We start from the raw sequence: 25,114 nt of genomic DNA on the forward strand, positions 1-25,114 counted from the left end.
AATAATGAATTTACTGTGTCCAGTTTCCATACAAGCAATCCTGTGCCTCATCCCCTGCAAAAATACATCATTTGCAAGGGTGCAGAGTTAGGTAATAGGACTTTAAACCAGCTTGCAGAGATGTTTTAACTCTGCGCTGGATCCCCAAAGGGATATGCAATAAAATAGTACCTATTTGGCAAACTGGGTTGAATACAGAAGTTCACAAAGAAATGAGAACTTTCAATTCTTACCTTGTCTCACAGTCCATAGCTATAATATTTGTGTGTCCTGACAATTACTTATTGTCTGAGGGCTACACTACAGAGAGGAGAAATTTTTTTCTCCCGTAATATTTGCTATTGATATAAGCTGCTCTTGACCTACCTGGAAGGATCCAGCTTGGGTGACTCTTTAGACATGCCGTGCATGTGGGAGTGCTCTGTGTTCTGAGCAGGTGTAGATGGAAGTGGCTTAGTGAACCTAATAATAAAACACAAATTAAGACAGTAAAATAATATTTAACAACAGTGGATGCAAAGACAACCTATTTTTCTCCTCTCTTACCCCCTCAAAGTTAGAAAAGTACCCTTAGGAGGTATCTCTTTTTAATATCTGTTATGTTTGGGTTATTGAAAATAACTTACAACTGGATGCCAATTTTTGTATAGACAATCTAAAGAAAGATAATTACTATATATATGTATCTTCTAGAGAGAATTATTAAGCATATAGTATCTACATGAGAAAACATTTTCTAAGAAGATTTAAAGCATATACACATACACACATTCATAGAAATGGATTACCTGGTTACTGGTAATGGTGATGGTTTTTCCTATAAGAGAAATGCACTGAATTATTTGGTCACATTTTGATTTCACAAAAATGTATCTGTATGATCCTATGCTATCACAGCAATATCTTATTTTTGATATAGCTTTCTAGTAGACTTACTCTGCCCAGTAATCTCCACTACGATAGGAGAGGCAAGAAAGTCACAAGCAGAAGATCTGTGAAGCCCTGAGCACACTGCTTTGGCCGTATGTCATGTCAGTACCAGCAAGTGGGAAGAAAATTACTATGTCAGAACTGTCACTGCTCCTTTGCTGCAGTTCTGCTTCTAGAAAGTGTCCCCTTAGGCTGCTGCTTCCCAAACCAGATCATTACCCCATAGGACCAGGAAACTTAAGCCCCTTCCTGTTTACTCTGTTCTGCAGACCTTCTGAATTGGTTTACCAGCTTTTCTGTGAAGGAAGTGTCAGCTTTAAGTGCAGACAGAGATTTGTTCCCATTTTTCCCCTCTGAAAGACTGATCATCTCTTCTTCCAATCACATTTATTCCCTGCCTGAGGGCAATGTGAGTCAAACTATAGAAAGACCTCACCTCTTCTTCAGGAACCTCATAGACTTCTGTAAGACAGGAAGGAAAAAATGTATTATTTGGTTAGCAAAAACATACATGTTACCTGAAAAGCTGATAAGAATTTGTATCAATGGCATTTCTGCCACTGGAAAAATAACTGAGATGTTGCTCAGAGCTTGATTCTGCCTCCCAGCACCTGGGGTAGCTACACCCCTGGTCATCTAGTGAGAACTTCAGGAAAAGTCCCAGAAAGTCTAATAACCAGTCACCGTATTAATGAACCTTCCCCCCACCCCACAAGCTTTCTTTTTTGTTTTGTATTATTATTATTTTTTTTTTTTCCCAAAGCAAGATGAATGCTTGGGTTGCACAAACCTGGGACAGTTCGGAAAAGATGTGTTGTCACACCTGTGGTAGCATTTAGTCTTTCCTTGACTCTCAGGAAGAGATCAGGTGAATCATAAATACAAGCTGGCCAATTTGTGTGGCCACTGTCCATCACAGAATCACAGAATGTCAGGGATTAGAAGGGACTTCGAAAGCTCATCCAGTCCAATTCCCCTGCCAGAGCAGGAACACCCAGATGAGGTTACACAGGAAGGCATCCAGGTGGGTTTTGAATGTCTCCAGAGAAGTAGACTCCACAACTTTCCTGGGCAGCCTGTTCCAGTGTCTGTCACCCTCACTGTGAAAAAGTTTCTTCTCATATTTAAGTGGAACCTCCTGTGTTCCAGTTTGTACTCATTGCCCCATATCACTGGTTGTCACCAAGAAGAGCCTGGCTTCATCCTCGTGACACTCACCCTTTACATATTTATAAGCGTAAATGAGGTCACCCCTCAGTCTCCTCTTCTCCAAGCTAAAGAGACCCAGCTCCCTCAGCCTTTCCTCATAAAGGAGATGCTCCACTCCCTTAATCATCTTTCTGGCTCTGTGCTGGACTTTCTCAAGCAGTTGCTTGTCCTTCTTGAACTGAGGGGCCCAGAACTGGACACAATATTCCAGGTGTGGTCTCACCAGCGCAGAGTAGAGGGGAGGGAGAACCTCTCTTGACCTACTAACCGCCCCCCTTCTAATACACCCCAGGATGCCATTGGCCTTCCTGGCCACAAGGGCACAGTGCTGGCTCATGGTCATCCTGCTGTCCACCAGGACCCCCAGGTCCCTTTCCCCTACGCTGCTTTCTAAGAGCTGGTTCCCCAACTTATACTGGAACCTGGGGTTGTTCCTGCCCAGATGCAAGACTCTACACTTGGCCTTGCTATATTTCATTAAATTTCTCCCTGCCCAACTCTCCAGCCATCCAGGTCTCACTGGATGGCAGCACAGCCTTCTGGCGTGTCAGCCACTCCTCCCAGTTTGGTGTCACCAGCAAACTTGCTGACAGTGCACTCTATTCCCTCATCCAAATTGCTGATGAACATATTGAATAGTACTGGTCCCAGTACCAACCCTTGAGGCACTCCACTAGATCCAGGCCTCCAACTGGACTCTGCCCCATTGACCACAACTCCCTGACTTCTTCCCTTCAGCCAGTTCGCAGTCCACCTCACTACCTGATCGTCCAGTCCACACTTCCTCAGTTTAGCAGCAAGGATGCTGTGGGAGATGGTGTCAAGTGTTTTACTGAAATCAAGATACACCACATCCACTGCTTTGCCATCATCAATCCACTTGGTTATGTCCTCATAAAAGTCAATGAGGTTGGTCAAGCATGACTTCCCCTTGATGAAGCCATGTTGACGGCCCCTAATGACCCTCTTATCCTTGATATGGCACCAAGGATAAGTTGTTCCATCACCTTCCCAGGGATGGAGGTGAGGCTGACTGATCTATAGTTACCTGGGTCCTTCTTGCCCTTTTTGAAGACGGGAGTGACATTTGCTTTCCTCCAGTCCTCAGGCACCTCTCCCGTTACCCACGAGTTAACAAAGATGATGGAGAGTGGCCCAGGACTGACCTCAGCCAGCTCCCTCAGCACCCGCAGGTACATCCCATCTGGACCCATGGATTTCTGGATATCCAGATTGCTTAATTGCTCCCTAACCTGTCCTCATCAACTAAGGCAAACTCCTCCATTGTCCTGACTTCCTCTGGGGCCTCAGCAGTACGGGGCTCCCCAGGACAGCCTCCAGCAGAGTAGACAGAGAAAAAGAAGGCGTTCAGTAACTCTGCCTTCTCTGTACCTTCTGTCACCAGGGCACCCACCTCATTCATCAGTGGGCCTACATTGCCTCTGGTGTTAGTTTTATCTGCCATGTATTTGAACAACTCTGTTCCATAAGTGTTTTTTAATTCAAGATACTAAAAGCAAAACCCACCAGCATCCTTATCTATGTCCAGTTTCTTAAATGAAAATCGAATTGTATTTCAATAAATTTTCTGTCAGGCTTCATTGCTTTCATTGCACTGAAAAATGTTCGAGTTCCCACCAGGGGGAGATGTTTTATTTTTTTTTCAGTAATGTGTCAGGAGCTGATTTTTGCTTGACACTGATTTACAGAAAGGCTGAGATAGAAAAGGGCATTTGAAAATATCTGAGAAGTGACTCACAAAATCTTAAGCCATTCAGAAAAAAGTCTTTTGTAGTTTACAACTTGAAAGCTAAACATGTTGCTAATGAATATACAAAGACTTTTAAAGAACTGTGTGATCAGTCTGTTAAGGTTACATTCCAAGCAATTAATGACAAGGATGCAAACCAACTCTGAGTTAGCAAAGCTAAGAACAATTAAGCAAGTGTATCTGCACTTACAAAAGAAGAAAAAATTTTTCTTATTTGCTTCTGTTTTTGTTTCCTTTTCCAAATAAACTGCTCTTTATAGAATTTAAACAGGATCACTGGTATCACAGGACATGCAAAACATCAAGTTATACAGAACTTCTTTAAGGCTGAATCTTGATGTGGTTTTAAAGTACTGAGTCTGGGCTCCTATAGTAAAATGGGATTACTAACATGCTGAGTCCTATAATTGTTTTTGCTGTATTGATCTATTTGCGTTCCTCCACTACAGCCAAACACTAAAATTAAATTGCTTTGGGGCAAATGACTTATTCTTGTTTTATTTATGCCTAAAACAGATTTAGTATTCAAGCTAGGCAAAACAACTGTTACAGCATAGAAAAACCTAAAGGGGAACATATTTTTGTTTTTCTGTGTTATGTCGTATGGTTTGTGTTGTGAATAAGTGTAATTTTACATTCCTCAGTCTTAGATTATTTTAATAGTGATACAAACTCTACATACCTTGCATATCAGAAGTAACAGAAGGCTTTGGAGAAGTAGGGGGGACTGACTTTGTTGTCTTCATAAACCTGTTCACAGGAGCTAAAAACATTTTTTACATATATAATAGTGCATGCGAGTGTATATACACACAAACTTTTATATATACACATATTAAACTAATAATGTAACAATTATACAAGAAGAATAAATATTAAGTAGGTCCAAGTGTTAGCTTTTTTGTGAGGCATAAATCAGTTCTCATTATAAAAGGGACACATTATTCAGTGTTCATGCCTTGCTGAACAGGTTTGATACTGTCAGTAATGGCAAAGAGCAGAACTACATATTCTTCTCTGTTTACTTTTCACCTTTGGACTGTAATAATTTAATTCTCCAGCTAAATATACTTCAAATAGTGAGGTGAAAAAAAATGAATCAAAGTCTGGCTTTATTCACTGAAAATCTAAAAATGCTTGTTCTTCTCCTTAGGCACTTCAGCAAACACAGAATTTTAATGCTGTGGCTCCCTTGGGTGAGGAGGGAGATCACATATCATGAAAAGCTTCCTGGTTGTACAAGGAGTGGACTTTGAAATAGCTGAGTGAGAGAGGCAGGAATTAAACATGGCTTCCAGTAAAGTTAAAAACAATTTTCCTTGCCTTGTCACGGGCCAAAAGAGCCAACTGCCTTTTTTGCAGGCTGCAGTCTCTTTAATAGCTGCACCACCACTCTTTGAATCCTACAAACAGATATTAGTTTGATCCATTTTTTCCACTGCTGTTCCTAATGTGGCAGTAATTATTAGCTTAAACTCACATCTTGTAGGTAGTGACATGCTGCTTTCTGTGGGTTCAATATAGTTGTCATCATTGTCCACTGGCACAATGTAATTATCCTGTGAGAAATGCAGGACAAAAATCTAGCAGTTAAACCTCCACCGTAACAACAAACTATTGGGATTGAAGCCCTGGCAACAGCTTGTAATAGTTGCTATTTCACAGTGACTGCTATTTCAGACATCGATCATCCTATGCGGATGAGATTCTTCAAGTCCAAAAACCCTTCACCAAATTACTCCAGTTCTGGACTGGTGGAAAAAGCCCTCCCTTCCCTTTAGTCCTGGGGTAGTCTTTGAGGTTTCTCTCTCCCCGTTGCCTGCAGCTTTTTACAGATGAGCAGGAACTATCCTGTGGTCTAAAGAGCCCCCTGAATACTTGAAATAGGCAGATCTCTGCTAGGAATCAGCATGGTACTCGCAGGTCACTGCTTGTGATGTACAAAATTATTTGGACTATAGAGTCTAAGAAAGACACCAGGCCATGATCAGTATGGGATCATCTGTCATTTAAACTGTCAAAAAAGTACACCTATGAACATTACCTCATCATCATTGCATGCCTTAGGCTTTGGTGGTACTTTTGGTTTTGCGGCAGGAGATGGCAAAGGCACAGATGGCATGGATGGTTTCTTTGGTCTGGACACAGCTGGACTGGGTGCACTTGGGAAAGATTTCTTGATGGGAGGAAGCTGCTGGTGACTGGTGCGATTGTCTTTTAAATGGAAGAAAACCACAATTTCAGTAAAAATTACACATTACCCTCTGGACTGTGCTCTCCTGCCAATGCAAACAAGTCTTTACTGTGGCTGCAGCTCAGGTCAAAAGGCAGAACTGAGTGTATGCTGGTCCTGATGTTGAGACTTGTGGGCAAACTAGTCTTATTTCATCACTCAAGGTAGCAACCTAGTTGTCTGTATCAGGCTGCAGTGGGTGCTTAGGCACTGACTGTTGTATGAGCACCTGTTTAACTCCTTGGGGGAAAGGTGGTGGCTGGGTGTTGTAGCCCATTAGTTAGTATGTCCTGTGCCAGGCAAGTGAGAAGGAACATATCCGACATATAAGATAAACAACTGTTCCACAACAAAGGGTGGAACTAAAACACAAATTACGCTAGGTCCTGTGGGGTGTCATTTTAAAAATTCCTCCCCTTTTCAAAGAACACATAGCTGAAGTGCTGATAAACTTCTATGTGTACGTGTGTGGTATTTTAGCACTTTGATGATTTACACAACCAGTTAACAGTCTTGCATCATACAATAATGAAAGCTGGCATCATGCCAATGTTTCTTTTCCTCATCACCCAAATCTTCATCTAACTGAAGCTAAGTTTCATTCACTTCAGTGCAATCTGCCAATGGTTGAAAAGAATTAAAATAGGAAGAAAAAATGCCTTTATGCTGGATTGACGTAAATAAAATCTTGATCCTGTCCTGTTTTTCAGGATATTTAATCTCCCCAGTACCAATCTTGAAGGGCAACAGGGAATGAATATTTGGGCTGCTTTGTCCCCTGTTTTACTGCTTTTGAAATAATGATTTGAGATACAGAAAAGATTAAGATGGGACCTGTCTAATCTTATGTGTTTAATCTTAAGTACAAATTCCTGCATTAAATACACAGTTGAATCTGCAGCCAAGTTAGTGATAACTCCCATACACTTGCTTGGATTTTGTAGTTAGTAGATGTCTATCAAAGTCTGTAGGATGCATTATATTAAATTTCTAAACATTGCTAACAATACTAACCTGTTTCATGCTGTAACAACAAACCATATCTCTGAAAACTGAAGACCGGATTGTCAGAATTAAAAGCAAACACTTGAGGTTGTCCATTTAAGGCCTATTCTCTTTTGGTACTGATAAATAAGCAATTATCAAGCTGAAATAGACAACTAGTCCATAACTACCTGCATATTCACCCCTAGAAAGAGGGAATGCAGAGGGAATCTTCTTTTTCTCCTGCTCGCTTGGAGGTGGCTCATAGCTGTCATCAGGGTTCTCTTCACTGGGGACCACATACATCTCAGAGTCAGAGTGGTCATCCGGATTTTCATAATCACTGTCCTAGAGAGACAGAACTTCCCATTTCTCATCTTATAACGTATTTATGGCTTCATAACTGTATGACACAAATATCCTTGCACAAGTACAATTAACTAAATTACAAGGATGCATACTTGAGAGGACATGTCACACTCCCTTTCAGTGCTCCCTCTCCAAACAGACACTCCCACCCACCCCCGCCCCGCTCCTCCCAGGAGGTTCCTGCTCCTTGCTGTCTTAGAGGAGTCTTTACACCAGGAGTTCAGTCTTCAAATTATGGACCAACAGCTTGTTTCCCTTCATGGGACAGTTCCTTCCTAGTTCCAACAGTGACTCCTGATGTGTCCTGTCACTTACTCTCCGTTTCCTATTAAAAGGGTACTTGGGAGCTCATTCCAGAAGGGAACTAGTCACTCCAGGCTGATGGTTGTACATTATGGCAATTACTTCACATGGCTGATGACCATGACTTGCTTCATTCTAAGGTTCTCTAAAATCTTATCAGAAATTTTTCATTTTCAGGAAGAAGCGGCTTTCCCCTCCTCACCCCTTCCACTCCAAAACAGAAGGTCTTAACTGGTTTCTGAAATTACTGTTCACTTTGAGAACTCCCTCAAATTGATGCCATGGGCTTACCCAACCAAAAAGCTTAGCATCCATGGCTACCACTGGCAGTGCTTGAGCGTACTTCGAAGTTTAATGTGAAAAAAATTAGGATAGCTAAAAATCAGCGGCTATTTACAAATAATGCTGAGGTAACAAGATAATATTTCAGTAGTATTAAAGTTCAACTACAATAGATGATTCAAAAATAAACTTTTATTATTATTGCTTGTGCTGTACTTGTTGCCACAGTAACCTCCCACTACCCCAAAATATGTACTTACAAAATCATCTGACCATTGTTCCTCTTCATTGTCTGCATGTTCTAAACCAAACATTAGAGTTAATTAAGGAGATGAAATAGCAAACATAGATGTTTATCTTAAGTACCGATTGAAAAGAAGAATCTACCATATTCAGTTTGAAAAGAGTGGTCAAAATGTCCTAAACAGTTCAGAGCAATACATCTGGTTTGGACTGAATAGTAAATTAAATGTCTGCTTGCTTGTTTTTCTAAATTGTTTCAGAGATGTTGGAAAAAACACTAGAAAATGGCAAACTGTACATGGTTTGAACAGCAGAGCACGTACTTTACCCAGAGTGTCCTACTAATGAATCTAATTTTTAAGAAGGACTAACAATTTCTACATAACAGATCTGTTGCTGACCTCTGCACTTTGTACTTTCTTGCTTCCAGGACAGCACACTAATTGCAAGTGTTTACATTAAACATGGAACAATTATCTGATATCTTCCAAACTCTGTCCTCTTCCATTTTCATATAGCTTTTTCTTTAACAAGATAGTTGTTAACTTGTAAAAATGAGCATGAACTAGCTTGTGGGCAGTGCTGTATGATAAGCAAGCATAGTTGTACCTGTAAGATAATTCATGACATCATCGTTTTCACATTAATAGTATTACGAATCTGAATCTGATTATCCGTTTGTTCATTTTTTCCCCTATTTACTTTCACATCCTAATTTCTGGCAGAGAAGACTGGATGTGAATTGTCCTCTATTTTCAGAGCATCCTACATGCAGAACCCTGGTAAATACTGATTTTGAAAGAGTAGCTACTTGCTATTCTCTCTTCACATCAGGACAACTTGCCATGTTTTACTCTCAGTTCAGAGATATGAGCTACTTTCAGAGCTGTTGATAATGATACATTGAAAACAAATGCGGAAAAGTATAGCTGAAATATTGTTAAGTGTATGGGTATCAAATATACACAGATATGCAGTTTAAATTTACATTAATACAGCCTTACCTGGAGCATAATCCCTTTGTGGTAGACTGGGTGGAGGTTTTTTTTTCAGTCTGTAAAGAATAATTATTACATTTATGATCTAATAAGTAACTTTCACTAGAAGAGCGCATTAGCCAGACATACTAAAAAACCGTTAAAAGATACTGCGGCTGAAGAAATACAGATTACCATCACAGATGCTTAGCAAATAGCTGCAGAGGATGCTTTGAAAAGCTAGAAACAAATAAGAAATTAGAATATAATCTAATTATGCTTGCTAGGAACACATTTTGAAAGAACAGCTTCCTTGCCTACACACACTCCCCTTCATTTCCAATGAAGAAACAGAAAACATAGGAGTCAGAGATGAATGCATGTCTATCTGCAGATGAAAATCTGTTCAGGCTCACAGAGACTTTGCTAAACTGTGTCATAAGAAATTAGTGCAGGGCTCTCCAGTCGTATTTTTATAACTATCATTTTGCATGCATTTTATTTTATGATTACTGTTTAAATGCACACCAGGCCTCTCATGGCCAGATTCTGTTTTCACTTACTATTATTTTGTGTTGTTATGGACCTTTTTTAGTAAACATTGTTAGAATGGTATTTGTAAGTGAATCAGAAAATAACTTGTATAGCCAGAAAGATCCTTTCAGTATTTCTACATATACATGTTTATGTATATGTGTGTATATATATATTTAGCAAACAGGAATATACATATATGTAATAAATGTGTATACACATACTCTTGCTCATGCATATGTATATTCCTGTTTGTTAAACTGCAGCTGTCCAGAGAAGACACTGATTTACAGTCAGTTGATAAATCAGTTACTCTGTTACTCTAAAAAAAAAAAAAAAAAAAAAAAGAAGAATTTGGATTTAAATAGAAAAAGAATGGTGCATGTGTGACAGAGGTCAAACTGATGTGTCTGAAGAGGAAAAAACATCTTTGCTTTTTGTAGCAATTAACACAATTTACATTAAAATGAATCCTCAAAGTGACTTTTGAATATTGTCTGACAGCTCCTCTGTAGCACTGATGGGACCTCTCACCACAGACCTGAACCTCTACGCACTGAATTGATGGCTTCACTCATTCTTCAGTGAGGTCCTAACAAATTCATTTGCAAAAATAAGCAAATTATTTCCCAAAAAAATAGTCTGCAAAGAATTTAAAAGGTTTTACTGTGGTCTCTGAGCAATAGTGATGTCTACAAATTTTGCTTTATCACAAGAATTTGAGACTCAATATTTAGGTCCTGAGTGTGCTGCTACAGTGTTGTTGTTCAGGCACCAGTGCAGCTCTAGGTGGTGGCATGCTGGCACTAACATCCATTTACAAAGTTTTCCCATCTGTTTTGAGAAATGCTCTGGCTACTTTTGAGTTGAATTCATGGAATTCTGTTGTTCAAGTAGTCACCAGAAAAAAATGCACATGCATCAATAAATAAATTGTGCAGGCATTGCTAAAGCTCAAAAAAAAAACCCAACCAAAAAACCAAACCCAATCTAGGTACATTATTTTTGAGGCGTTTACCTGCTTTGTTCATCACTAACAACACTAATGATGGATAGCTGCCCCCTCCAAATCTTTAACTTCACACAGCACAATGTAACAGTGTACAAACAGTAGATTAAAAAGCATTCTCAACAGCCCTGATGTTGTCTTCTGGCCAGGTTAGCACAGGCATGTTAGAAAGAAAAACCACCAGGGCCACTGCCAGGGCAGATCTCGTGTTTTAGGGAAGGCAGACAAAAAAAATAAATAATAATAATAACAACAATAAAAAACAAAATATATATAAATGTACTTTGCAACAGGTCTGTTGTGAGTTGTTCGGAGATGATGGAGACCTGGAAAAGAGTGGGACTCAAACACACCAAGAGGCTGTGTGTGTCACAGCGTAAAGCGATGCGGCTTAAGCCACATTATACATTTCCAAGGTGCTAAGGAGAAGACTTTAACACTTTGTCCCAGGCCCCATAAATCCTGGCAGCGGCCCTGACAGAAAATAGAAATATGTTATAATGAAAGCATACGAAGCACAGAACAGAGGTCTGTGTCTAAGCAGCCTATCATGCCATTGTGCAGCTCTGAAATAGCATACCGATCCCAAGTATCTTTCCCAGTTTTGCAAATTAAGGCCACTTGTTCATTTTGGAACCTGAGTATCAATAGAAGAAAAGAAATAATGTTTCTGTCACAGAGCTGAAACAGTTCACCGCCACATCTATATTTGCTAGGATCTCTTAAAATATGTTATTCTAAAATTCAAATCCATTTAAAAAAAATAATTCTTGCTGTACTGATATGATTTACTGAGTGCCAGAAATGAGATTCAGGCTCTTTTGAAGTCAAGTGGAGCTTTGCTTAGCAAGAACCAGAACTTCACCCAATGTGCAAGCCACAACACAAGCTCAAAAGACATAACCCCTACGTCAAGGATTGGTTACCTAGCTATTTCAGATTCTGACGTAATTATCCACATAGATGCTTGCAGAGTGATAATTGATTTCATACCCTTATCCTGAAGTTAATGAGAATGGACTGAAAGAATCAAATGACGTTCAACTGAGCATAGATCTTTCAGTAGAAGACAGAACGATTTCCTAACATATCTTTTAACAGTTATATAAAATTACAGCAAATGCAATTTCCAAGTAAAATATTCTAGTTGTACTCTGCTTTGGACTTAAGTTACAGTTGAAGTATCTCTGTGTTAGCTGTGATAGAACACAAATAATACAAGTTTCCATTTACTTCAATGGGACTAGAGATTTTCTGAAATTTAATAGAAAATAAGTAATTTTATGGAGACTTTGAAATATCCCCAAGAAATTTCAGTTCTAAAGGACTCAATAAAAGCCAAGTACATTTTTGGGAGTACGTTTACAGATTTTAAGAGAGACATAACACATCTAGATGCTGCTCAGAGAAGAACAGAATGCAATGTAAAGAAATTCACAGCAACTTTTAGGAGACCAAACCATTTCATTTTAAAAACCAATATATTCTGAGATTTCCCCTCTATAGCATGCTGAGGTTGATCCAACAAAGCTTTCAGGCACGCGCTTAACTTTTCTCATGTAAGGAGTCCTGTAGGAATTGCAAATATTAATCACATGCTTCAAGTTCATAGCACAGTTTTGTGTTTTCTTGCACTAAACGGAGAATTTTAAAATACACAGCAGCAGAGGTCTGGGTTTTCTGCTCTAGCAATACGTGTTTTTACAGGCTACACCCAGAGAAGTAAACATACATACATAATAGTAGCCCTTTACCTGTAGCACTTAATTCTAGTACAGATGCATTTCCTCACTAATATTTCTGATTAGTCTCCCAGCACTTAAGATGTGCCTAAAAACTCTTTGTTTTCAATAGTCCTTCACTTTTTCTGTTGTTAATTTTGTACAAAGCCCACTTCCTTGTTAGGAACAATTTTAACTTAATAGGTTTTACAAGAATTATATTGACATCTTTACTGAGTTGAATATTTATAGTACGTATTAGTCCTAAGTGCATTAGATCATCATACTTGTGAGTAAAAGATAAATTAATTTAACTTTGCTGAAAACTTTTTCAGCGGTCCAAACAGGTGCAATCCAGCTGACAGAGAAACTTCTCCTGAGCTGTATTCTCATGATCTAGTGGAATGGTTTGCTGTAGCTTTGGAATTATCTGGCAATAGTACAGAAAGTTACACTGAAACTTTTTAGTTTTAAGTGTTATTACTACTCTTTTGCACATTTTCTTTATAATGTGCTGTGGCAGTGAAACAGCACACCACTGTGATTTCTTAATCTTCACTTTGAAGTATCCTTATATTAATAAAAATCCTGGCACTCAAAACATTCAATTTAGCTACATGTTGAAATTAATGTTTCTTTAGAATACAGTTAAAATTAGGTATTATACTTTTTAATGGTTTCTCTTCTTAAGTGTGGTAAAGCTTGATTTTAGTACTTTTCTCTCATTGTTTAATCCATAAAATACCACTTCTCCCTCTGCCAAGGGCTTTATTATGGATATCCTCTAGTTGCAGCTATGCAGGTTGAAGAGACATTTAGTGACACAACTCAGTTTTTCTGCCTGAGGTTATTGCGTGAGTGATAAATGGTATAGGAAAATGGACCAGACAAATCTGAAGTAAAAACTTAACCAACTAAAAAGCTGGGTAAAGCAGGTGAGATGAAAATGCATTTTCTTCCAGTTTTTCACGTCACGTGGCAAATGCTATTTCAAGAAATGCACATATTTGGATTGCGTGCAGTTAGACAAATAACTACAAGTGCATGATTTCTAATGGCTTTGTAAAGGAAGTTTTGATAGGATGTGATATTGCAACAAGGTGACTTGAACTTCTAGTTTCTTAGTCAATGCAGTAGGTCAGCACATACCAAAACTTTAGGGTGAAATACTGACTTTGCTGTATAGGCAGAATGAGTATTAGCACCAACTTCAATGGAGCCAAGATTCCACTGAACAGAGGGGCTTAAAGCTTATGATTTACGGGTAAGTGCTCTGTCTTTACAGTGCATTTCAAGCATAGGCAGCTATCCTGGAGAGTGAAACCTATGATTTGTTTCTTACCTGTTCTGTACTGCCAAGTATACGAATACAAAAACAATGCCCCCGGTCTCATTGTTTATACAACCTTGGCTTTAGCTATTGCTTCTTCACCTGAGTACATAATCCTGTTTGACATCATGATCTGCACAGCAGCTGGGAGGCTCCAGTATTGTAAACAGCTCTGGATGTGATTAAGGGCAGCAGGTGAATGGTAGTTTGCAGTGGGCAATGTTTTTACTGTCAGAAAATTTTGAGTCAGGATGGGGAATAAACAGGAACTTTTAAGCAATGAAGAAACCATCTGTAGTTTTTTTTTTTTTCTTGTTATCACCACTGTTCAGGCTGCTTTCTGCAGACCTTTAAGACACACATGGATGGTAGATGAACCCCTCCCCACCTGCACCCTGCAAATGTACTAGACCAGAGTGCAAGCCACTGGGTGCAAGAACTTTTCTTACTTTTCTGCATGATCAAGAGCAAATCCAGATTAGGTCAAATGTATTTCATAAGTATATGATCATTCTTTCAATTTCAGTAGCAGAGGCCTACAGTATATATGTGTGACATGTGACAGCTGTAGGTTTGGGATAAGCAAGTAGACTATTTGACTTCTCTAAAATTATTTATACTTATAGTAGACTTCAATTTGAGCCAAAACAATGTGTTTTTTTTCAAGCATATAGACAAATTCCAAATACGTGCTACCTAAACCCAATTTTTATACAATTTCTCCTGCTTCAGTCCTGTTTAGATCCTTGACATTTAATAAGATAATCCTATAAATGAAATAAAGGGAACAATCAACTGGATAACTGCATGTTTTTAGAAAAAGCATCTAGAAAAGTAAAACAAAGAGCCCCCAAATGGCACATTCAGATGAATACAGCCAGTTCTAATTCTGCAAAGCTTGGCATCTCTTCTACATACCCTTATCAGTGTTGTCAACTCATGCATTATTGCAAGTCTCATAATGTGCTGGGTTCAAAATTTGAGTTCTGAAGTCATGTGCAAATATGATAATTTTTTCTTCATTTTTTAAAAAAAACTAGGGGTAAGTTTCTGATCTTCATAATTGCAGAAAAGATGAATATGACTGAGATGAACCATAGGAGTATCAGAAAGATTTTTTTTGTGTGTGTGCTTTTAATCTCAATTTCTATTCTTATAACTGGGAGAGGTGAAATGTGAGCTTTGTGCTGCAGTCATATATTAAGAGAGTTTTTATAAGCCTGCTCTTTCTTGTGGTTTTTTTTTTAATCTTGAGAGAATCAAAGAATTGCAGAATTATAGCAGCAATCTCATATCTGACATTTAATGATGGCACCTCTGACCTTCCCAGCTTCAGCTACATTTAGTTCTTGTTATTTTTCCATTGTCCTTCCCCTTTTACTCTCAGGGAAGGACACACAGTCAGAGCAGTACTGATTAACAGCAGAATTCACATCCAGCAACTGTGGGAGCCAATTTGTTGCCTCAAATTATAAATTTGAGATGCTTCTATTGTTTCTGCCATCTGTTCTCCTCTCTGAGGCATTTGAACAGGACTCACTGCAACATGATTAACATTTACTACATTTAAACTACTAATTTGGAGTGGGAAGCCACTCCTTCTTAAAAAAGCATTGCCACCCCTGGCAATGTCTCTCACCCCCTCCCTCCCCTCCAAAAACCCATCAGCCTAGCAGCTCTTCACTGTGAGCAGGTCTGAGGTGAAACTACGAGTTTTTTTGTAGACAGATCACTGAACACAGTGGTCTATTTACATACGCACTGTGTTAAAAACAAACATGCTATGAATAAAGATCCAAGTAGTTGGAAGAGGGTCATCATAAGGCATAAAATTTGCTTTGTGCATGTGTGGAAATAACAAGTACATATACCACATGACTGTGATTTACTGCAAATTGCAGCAGTGCCGGAGTGAAAGAGGATGAGTAAAGGAAGAAAGTGATCTCAAGAATCTGTCTGATACATCAGGTGTTACCATCAGAGCCTGCTCACGGTTTGCGGACAGAATCACCCCTGTGCCAAGGAGGCCCCAGCAGAGGGGCTGCAGCCTCAGGTTCCTCCTCCAGCCAGGGGAACAGGTGAGCGGGGCGGCTGCTGCTCCCAGCAGTGCACTCCCCTCCTCTGCCAGGGGCAGCAGCTGCCCCACAGACACCAGCCCCGCAGGAGCAGCCTGGCTTTGCAGAGCCCTTGCACAGCCAAACCAGGCAGAGCCCTACTGCTTCTCCCACAAGCTTACCGATCACTTTGTGTTAACCTAGAATTAGCTCTTGTTAAAACCACGCTTTTTCTTTTCCTTGAACTGAGCCATCATGGCAACTATTTAAGAACAATTTTAAACCATGTTCATATGTGCCTTTTATGCACAAGAGATGTATTTCTAGAATTTAATGTGGTCGTCCTGGAAACACTGCAGATACTGTGTACTAATTAACTTTTAAAAGTACTTAGTACTTTTGTTGTCAATGACCCATATCAAGAAAGACAGCTGGATGAGAAAAATCACATCCAAATGGGAGTTCAATGCAAATGAGCTATTGCATTAAGAAAAAGAAAAAGTGTGCTAAATAGCTAATTGGTTTAAATAGATGTTTGCCTGGAAACAGTGAACAGTGTATTCATTTGACAAGGATGCAGAATTACTGGAATTTCTATGTATAAATACACATGAATATTTTATGACACTCTTATGCACATGACATCAATATGCATGCTGTTTAACACTTCTTACTGGAATATGGATGTTAGGTAATGCTGGGTTTTGTTTTATGGGACTGAAACACAGGAGGACTTAGCATTTTTATGAGAATTCTAACTATGATGTCTGACCAGTTGGTTCAAGGTGGATCTCAAAACTTAATTGCAGCAGGTAGTCTAAACAGTGGCCTGAGGAGAAAGGCAACACACCTAAACAACAAGTGATGGTCATTCCCAAAGAATATGTAAGAAAAATGCATTTTAGTCAAATACTGTTTTTCAGGGCTACAAACACAACCTCCCATTGAAGGTCAGTTCTGTAACTACTTTGTGGTATTCTTAATACTGATGACATTTCTGTAAGTCACAGTCTGGACCGAAGCTTTTACATACACTGAAGTACATCCCTTTAGAATAACAGGTTCCCTCCACTAAAGTACTATACATTATGCTAGCAGAGCTTCCCCAAATTGATGAAAATAGGATTGGCATTTCAAACTTACTTTTTGAATTTGTTTATTATCCCACTTTCATTTTTCTTGATGTCATGCACCATCTTTTGAAGCTTCCTGTAAGATATTAAACAAACCCGGCATTAAATTTCCATGTGGTTGAACACTCATTTATATAAGAAAAATAGAGAAAACGCATTTCCGGTAAAATTTCACACGTCAAAAATGCTTAATATATGTTCAATAAGTAATTTAGTTGCTAAATCATTTGTGTATGAAGTTTCTCTCCCTTTTTAATCAAGCTCTTTGTCATGATTTGTGTTATCCTTCTCCTTAATACAATTAAGTGCAGCTTAATCAATTAAAGAGCAAGTGCATCAGGAAGGAACATCATTGCTTAAATTGATAGTTTAGAATATTTCAATGTTAGCATTTTGTTCAGAACTGACTTTACAACACTCCACAGCTATAATGAAAATGGCCTCTGATATCTGACATTAAACAGGTCATTTCATCTGTGGACAGTTGACCTCATTCCCATAGTGTTTGCAGTTATAATAGGAGGGGGAAAATTATACATTCCCAGGCCACCTGAGAAACCATTGGAGTATCTGTGACTCTGAGCTGTAACAACCTGTGATCTCAGCACTCCAGTTACACGGACTGATCTGGAATCACAGATTGTTTTATTCATCACCTGCACTGACCTCATTAAAATTTTACTTGTAATCAAGGAAATATAAGTTGAATATCTAATTTTTCACTCAGCAAGTATCATTTGGAATCCCACCTTATTTCCCATTTACCACACAACAAAAATCAACTCAGTGTCAGGAACACAGATAAAACTTTCTGCAAAAGATTGATTTTATAATGAAACCTGTTGGAAGTCTGATCAGACTAGAAACTTCTGTAGAATGCATATATATTTTTAGTTTCTTCACACAGTGTATGTTCTTCCTGTTCACTTAAACTAAGTATTTTTATTAGACTTGACCTGAAGATTTTATCACAACCAGTAAAGAAAAGCAATTTTTTTTTTTTGTTAAAAAGGGGCTTAAAAAATTTGTCTTCCATTCTTCATTATAATTTGTCTGTGTCATTCCACATTTTAGTCTTGCCTGCCTTATCTCTGATGCAAGCTCAGGCTACCAAAAGACTCTTGGAAGCTTTGCTTACAAAGAAGTACAAACAAAGTACATTTCCCCCCTTTTTAAAAAACTTTCTTTAAACTTGAAACCTTATTATTCAGAAGGTTGAGTAACACATAGAGCTTCACTAAAAAGAAACTGTCTTCCATCTTCATCATTAGTAATTACAGCTGTCTCTTAAAAATTAAAATAACTTTTTCAAAGGAAGTTGAAATCAGATGAGAATTAGCTGAACAAAACCCAGGAAATAACTGCACTAACATAATACAATTGTCTGCAGTCCGTGGTTCAGGTTGAGCAGACATGTAACCACCCAAGGCAGCAGGTAGCAGTCGAGAACTAGGCTTATGCTGAAAGGGACCTTCCTACTTCTGCTCCCAATTTTAGAGCAATTCTGGTAGTTAGTGACAATTAATCCCACTTTATGAGACTTGCTTAAAAAGAACAGTTACATAACTGAGTATTTGTAAGTTTTTGGAATCGTGAAGTAAATAATGAAGCTTAATTTTAGTCTTAATAATGTTTATTAACATAACAAAAAAATCTGATCCTTTCATTACGTCAGCTGGAATTGAAGGATATTCCACATTTCCACCAGCATTGTAATACAACAGCATGGAATATTTTGCAGGCTAGGTCATGGATCGGATACTTCAAAAGTATTCCTAGAGCCTAAATATTTGCCCCATTTTATTTAAAACCAACCAACTAACCCCCCCCAAAAACCTCCAACACTTTGACCTATTCTTTTTAGGTTCTCAACTCAGGGAAACAAAACAAAATAAAATAAAAAATCATGAGAATAACTGACAAATAATTCACAAGCACATCTTCAACTTCTGCTCAAAACACATACTATTAATTTACAGCAAAAGGATAATGTTACCTGCTGATATAAAAAAACCAAATTACTTATAGGTGTGAAAAACAAATGCACAGCGAAACGTTTCAAGTTTTCCTGCAACAATGCACTATATATACGAGAATAGTCTAGATTATTATCTAAACTAACCAGATACATTAAGTCTGCAAATCTCGGCTGAAGATCTTGGAAGAACTTCTGCTTTTCTCTGAGGTTTTGTTTTTCTTTTTCCTAATAGATTAAGCTTCTGGTTATACTCAAAACATCATAAATAGCCATCTTCTGCAGTTACTGTTTCTGTCTTGTGCCCCAGCTGGCACCTGGCATTGCCTATAAATTAAGAGTAATGAGGAACAAAAAAAATGAGAGGAGGTTTAAATTGTTTAGTTCTAGTTTGTGGAGCATGGTTGTTTGCAAGTGCTTGTGTCCTTGCCAGCCTTTAATTAGAAATGCATTTAAGGATCAGTTATTTTTCTTCCTATATTTATTTTTTGTTAGAGATAGGACCCAAACAACAGTAACAAAATCTAAGTGTAGATTTAGATCTGAATATCAGTTATTGCTCACCTCTGACATTAATGTATCTTTACACTAGCAAAATTATGGCTTTATTTTGAAAAACAAGGTGTTTCATTTTTCACATGACTTATTTTACATTGCCACTTTGATCTCTTAAAAAAAAAAAAATCCACACACACACAAAACCCACCCCAAAATTTATAACTACAAGTACCCAAAACAGTTTGCTTTTCATTTGATCATATCTAGGTGAATTGATTAGACTATCATGGGTGTTCCACGTGCACTGAATAAGGCTATAGTTTTAATGAGCATTTTAATACGTTTCCATTTTTTTTTTTTTAAGTTGCATTAGAGACAATTGCATGTGCTGCTACTGGTGTGATCAGATATTTTTCCCATGCAGATGGACTGAAAGCAAAACGTCCCCATTTTTGCATAATCAAATTTCCTAAAAACATCTCTTTCTTATTCCTCATTCTTTTTCTGGAGTAATTCCATTTTCTAATTATAAATTGTGATAAATTAGGGAGTGTATAATATGTATTTGTAAGATTTTTTTCAGATTTCAAAGTTATGTAGCTCTTGTGGGAGTTGCTGGAATAATTATTAATAGTTTCTTGCCTCTGGACAACTCAATTTGTATCAAGCCCATGAGAGTAAGCAGATAACCAGTGCACTGTATAATGGTAAGTGTAGGTAGTCGTCAACATGGATGAACTTGAGTTCAAGTGGAATCTCCTTTGACCCATGAACAAGCTGCAAAAACCAGTCTGTCCAGTTAGAGGCTGAGACTTCTTGAGATGCCAACTGATATAATAGGCTACAACTGACAAGTTTTACAGAGAGCTGTCTGACTGACTCGTGATTTTAGAGAGACAGGAGAAACAATGAGAGGCAGACAGCAAGAGGATTCTCCAAACCTTGAGGGTCTCAAACTGAAGCCTGAAGGACATTCCAAAGTGATGATAAAACTGAAGCTCAGAAGGTCATTTACACACTTAATGTTTTGCCTCAATCTGCATATCTGACTAGCTCTCAAATACTTCTTGTCTGGCTCTCATATAGTATTCCTTGCTTAAGACAGTACTCCAAGTAGAGAGTTTCATAGTGGGAGAACTTATCAGAGCAGCAGCCCTGAGAGTGTGTAGGAAATGGAGGCTACCATGGCTCAGTGTAGACAGCCCTTGCTGCAGGTGCATAACTACAGCCTCCTTCCTCACAACACATCTGAGTCAGGACCTCGTAACCAACTAATGTTTATTTTCCGATTATTCTCTTGGGATGAACAGATATTAGAAACATTCAAGGACCTCAATCAGCTAATACTGTAAATAAAAATAATAAGTAATGCTAGTTTTACCTTGCATTGCGTGCAATTAAAGATAATTAAGAGGTCAAACTTAAGAGTAACTACAAGTACCAACTCTCCATTCACCTTGGTTGAGAGCTTTTTATCTAAAGTCAGGCTTGCAGATAAAGGTGCAGTCTGTGTCACTGTTAATCTTTGAAAACATTTTTCAGCAATAGATAGCTACTTTGAGATCCACTTTAATTGTGACAGGTATAGACTGGATGGGACCCTTTGATCAGGAACTCACTGTATACAGAATAGATTTCCAAACTTCTGCAGATGAGAAGTTTGGAAGACTTTGCTATAGGTGCTTCCTAAAAGTTTTAGGTTTCTTACAAATACCTTAGGAATTCTACATGTTGAAGGGAATAACAAAAAGATACTTCAACAACTCTTAAAGGGAAGCACTTTCTAGCCCTGTGTTGAGTTTTCTAATACCTTATCAGTTTTGACCTCCAACAATTCAGGATTATCAGGTGTATTGATAAAGGAGTCACTAGCTGTGATACATATGTAAAGGAAGGTGGAAAGGTTTACCATTGCAAATACAATATACCCTGAAAGGATTTGCTGCGTCACAAAATACCTATCTGTGCTCAAGGACTGGCAGAGCTGCCTTGAGATAAAACAAAATGAAACCAACCCACCCTCTCTTTGATCTGCTCACAGCTCAGCATATGAAGAATGTGAGTCAAGTAAAGGGCAATGGGTGGGCCTGGCCTATGACACATACTCACTCTCAAACGTCACCTGGAAGATTTGGGCTCTTTTGCACACAAGCTATCCCACAACAGCTTTCCCAATTAAAATATTATTTTAAAAGAGAAAAATATAGCTATGAAGAATAATACAGTATGTAATAAGGTTCTGACTCAGATGTGAGGTGAGGTACGGAGTCCCAGACTTGAAAAAGGAGTCTGTCTTAATTTCAGGCAGATTCGTGTAATAAGGAATTCTCCCACTACTTAGATTAATTTTTGAGAAATTGTATTTATCCTTATTCTAAATCTGTGAAGACATTTACAAATATATATTATGTAAATATGTATATCATGGCTCAGAGCAGTCAGTAGGAATGGCTCCTCTGTGGCCTCCCTCTGCTCCTCCTGTGTGCATGAACAGCAGGTTCACCTACTTGTGCACAGCGAATCCAGGACTTTGGACCTTCAGTGACCACACTGTCAATATTTTAGCTGTACAGCTGCCTACAACACGTGGTAACAGCCCATAGCAAGTGACACCCCTTTGCTGTACGAATGTACTACGTGGTCTCTGGGGCGGGAGCACTGAGCACAGTTGCTGCAGCACATCTGGCTATGTGCACAGATGTGTGCGTTTGCAGCTGGGAGTGGTGCTGGTACCTTTTCTGAAAACAGGGCTGACTGCAGCATCAGTAGGGAGTGGTGGCAAAACAAAAACCGGTTTTAAATGAATCACAGGAAGTTTTCTGTATTACAAGCGTACTTATTTGTGTTTATCCGGAGGATTAGAATTTCCGGTGCTAACAGGACTGTCTGAATTATCTGTTGTGCCGCTTGAAAAATCTCCACCTGCACTCACAAACCAGTTTCGTTAGTTAAAAAAGGGCAGAATTTTGAATAGGATATACTCAAACAGGTCTGAAATGGAAGTTTTGCAAGCAATATTGATACATTCAGCATTAAGTGACCTGCCTATTCCTTCTCCTCCTCCTAATGTCAGTTAGATCTTAACTGATGAGATTGAATTGGTTTCAAAATAGTAATAATAATTTTTAAAAAATCACCACACTGTAAATGAACCAGTTTGCACTCCACTTTCATTTCTTATACCTTTTTGAGTACATCTTTATCACCGCCAGGGCATTCTGTAGTTGTGTGTCTAGAAGGTCTCATTTTTGTCTTGAGAAAGACAGCATCACAGATCACGTAAAACCAAAAAATAATTGCTTCTTGGTTTTCAAGCAAATTCAAATTCAAATGCTTAGCACTGGAAACCTAGAATAGGATTTAGGAGGTACAGATATAGACTTCAAACAGAAACATCCCCCAAAACACTCCACCTGCTTCAGCTATTAAGTTTTACAGAAAAGAATCATAAAAAAGCAAGCAGAAAGCAAGCAAGAGTGTAATGGAATTTGGAGAATAACCACTAAGCTATTAGGAGATAAATCCCAAAACCTAAAGAGCAGAAAGTTAAAAACCACTACAGCTACCTCTGACATTTGAAAAAAACACATTAAAACATGAAACTTTAGAAAGAACTGCCCAGCATCTGCCTTTACTGCTTCTCACAGCACAATTATGTCACCACCTTCTCCCCAGCTGGTCTTTATTTTGTGTTTCTATTACCCCCTAGTTTTATAAACAGGTGTGCAGGTGATCAAATTAAGTGTTATTTTTTTCTGGACAAAGGGGAAATCTCCTGTTTTCTTCGGGGGTTGGGGAAGAGGACACGACCTGCTCACCTAGAAGGAGATTTGTAGAAATACCACTTGAGACTTTGAAAAGGTTGAAGCTCTTATCTCGAACTGTCTTCTCAAGCTAAATTAATGAACAAGAAAAGTGCCACATTTCTTACAACAGGCTTCCATTAATACAGTGCTCCTGACACAGTCTTTGTAGAACATGGATCTCAGTGAACTGGGCGAGTGTTGTTCATAAGATGTATTTTTGTATTACTTGCCAGTTTCGTGCATCTAAAACAACCCAATGAATTGTATAACATAACTCCAACCCCTTCTGCCTCCCTTCTAATTGCTCAGTAGAAAGCAAATGAAAATTCCCCAAACCAGAAAGCATCTAATTCCTCTTGTTAGGCCTCCTTCAGTGCTTCACGTGTCCCCATGCACACACCCCTATATCCTATGCTATCTGGAACAGTGAGGGTGGAATTCCTTTGCAGGGAAACATGGGCCAGCATCAACTGGCTGGGTTGGAGTTGGGGTTTTCAATGGCTGTTACGTATGCATAATGCATAAAATATAGCTTAATTCTTGAGATGCAATCAGATAAAGTGCTTTAGTTGCCGCTGGTCTAGTATAGGGTGTTACTGTCCCTCATCTACTCTGGGGGCTTATCGCAGCTCACCCCCTGCAATGCCTTTCATGATGGGAGAGAAAGACATCTGGAGCTGGAGGTGCTAACCTGTGACACCAAACCCTCAGTTTGAGGCACTGAGCCTTTGATCTTTATCTGTAAAGCTATCTCAAAGCTGTGAAGAAAAGTTGGAAGAGGCTTGCTCATGGGGAAAAGTCAATTACAGACACCTATCTGAAAGGAAGAAGGAACAACTAATTGTCTTCTGCTGTGTTCTTGAGAAGCACAAGAGGAAATAACTATAAATAACTTAGTTTTGTCAAAAGTGTTGATACTTAATAACAGCTGAAGGCATTTCAGGTATGGACACCTCTCTTATCCAGCTTGCTCTCCCCTTTATCCTGACTGAATAATAGTGATACAGTAAGTAGTACAGAAAATGATTAGCTATTTTAATATGTCAAGTGAGCATTGCACGTCACTTCTTTACACGAAAAGTTAAGAGATATTTTCTGTTCTGCAACTGACAAGCTCTGTTCCGAGTATTTTTGGTTAACTGATCCCTTCTATGCACTAGATGTCTGCATATGAGCTGACGCATTAAAAAGCAAACAAAACAAAACAAACAAAAAACCCACACAGAAGCTGCATTCACAAGGTTTACTCATTTTTTTTCTGAAAGGTTTGCAAGCAGCAGAAGGGAACTAAACACATTAGATTACTGTAAAATACAGTTCCAGTTAAAACTGAGCGCTGTACCTCCCTGAAGGACTAGTACCCGCCTGGTAGGTGAAGGAGAGCAAGGACAGAAATGTAAGAGTAAAGTGGTTTTTATATTTCACCAAAAGAGGAACCACAAAGTCATTGTAGGGAAGTAAATAAAGACAAGATGTGGTATGGACCCAGAACATTATCACCTGTCAGTGGTAGCATTACTTTTAGTCACAATTCTAGAAGCATTTTCTGGAAGGTGAGAGAACACTTCTGCCATTTATGCAGGCATGTAGATTGAAAGACTACTACAGGCACATAATTGACATGCAAGTGAATGAAAAAGTAAGAGAACTTAGTGGATTGTACACAAAGATGAAGGCTTAATTTTGATTTGGTGTTCTAGAGTGAGTACTTTTGTTTTTCCTCCTCTTTCACAAATTTCAAATCTGCCATTAT

At 38.6% G+C, this 25,114-nt stretch overlaps 1 protein-coding gene across 8 annotated transcripts in view; it reads right to left on the minus strand.

Moving 5' to 3' along the window:
- Window positions 1–25,114, minus strand: part of BLNK (B cell linker) — a 101,481-nt gene that overhangs the window by 15,127 nt on the left and 61,240 nt on the right. For 6 of the 8 annotated variants that reach the window (XR_011740314.1, XM_065843724.2, XM_065843729.2 and 3 more), the window contains 11 exons: window positions 17,093–17,158; window positions 11,425–11,481; window positions 9,329–9,378; window positions 8,342–8,382; window positions 7,319–7,475; window positions 5,955–6,124; window positions 5,391–5,469; window positions 4,593–4,673; window positions 1,367–1,392; window positions 789–817; window positions 367–462 (listed from right to left, as the gene is read on the minus strand). Coding sequence is in view for 7 of the 8 variants with exons in the window: in XM_065843724.2 (XP_065699796.1) it covers window positions 367–462; window positions 789–817; window positions 1,367–1,392; window positions 4,593–4,673; window positions 5,391–5,469; window positions 5,955–6,124; window positions 7,319–7,475; window positions 8,342–8,382; window positions 9,329–9,378; window positions 11,425–11,481; window positions 17,093–17,158 (852 nt within the window). In the remaining variant the exon portion in view is untranslated. The remainder of the gene's footprint in view (window positions 1–366; window positions 463–788; window positions 818–1,366; window positions 1,393–4,592; window positions 4,674–5,390; window positions 5,470–5,954; window positions 6,125–7,318; window positions 7,476–8,341; window positions 8,383–9,328; window positions 9,379–11,424; window positions 11,482–17,092; window positions 17,159–25,114) is intronic. The other 2 variants (XM_065843727.2, XM_065843732.2) reach the window with 1 other exon arrangement.

The sequence above is a fragment of the Patagioenas fasciata genome, chromosome 8, assembly GCF_037038585.1.
Source record: "Patagioenas fasciata isolate bPatFas1 chromosome 8, bPatFas1.hap1, whole genome shotgun sequence".
NCBI lineage: Eukaryota > Metazoa > Chordata > Aves > Columbiformes > Columbidae > Patagioenas > Patagioenas fasciata.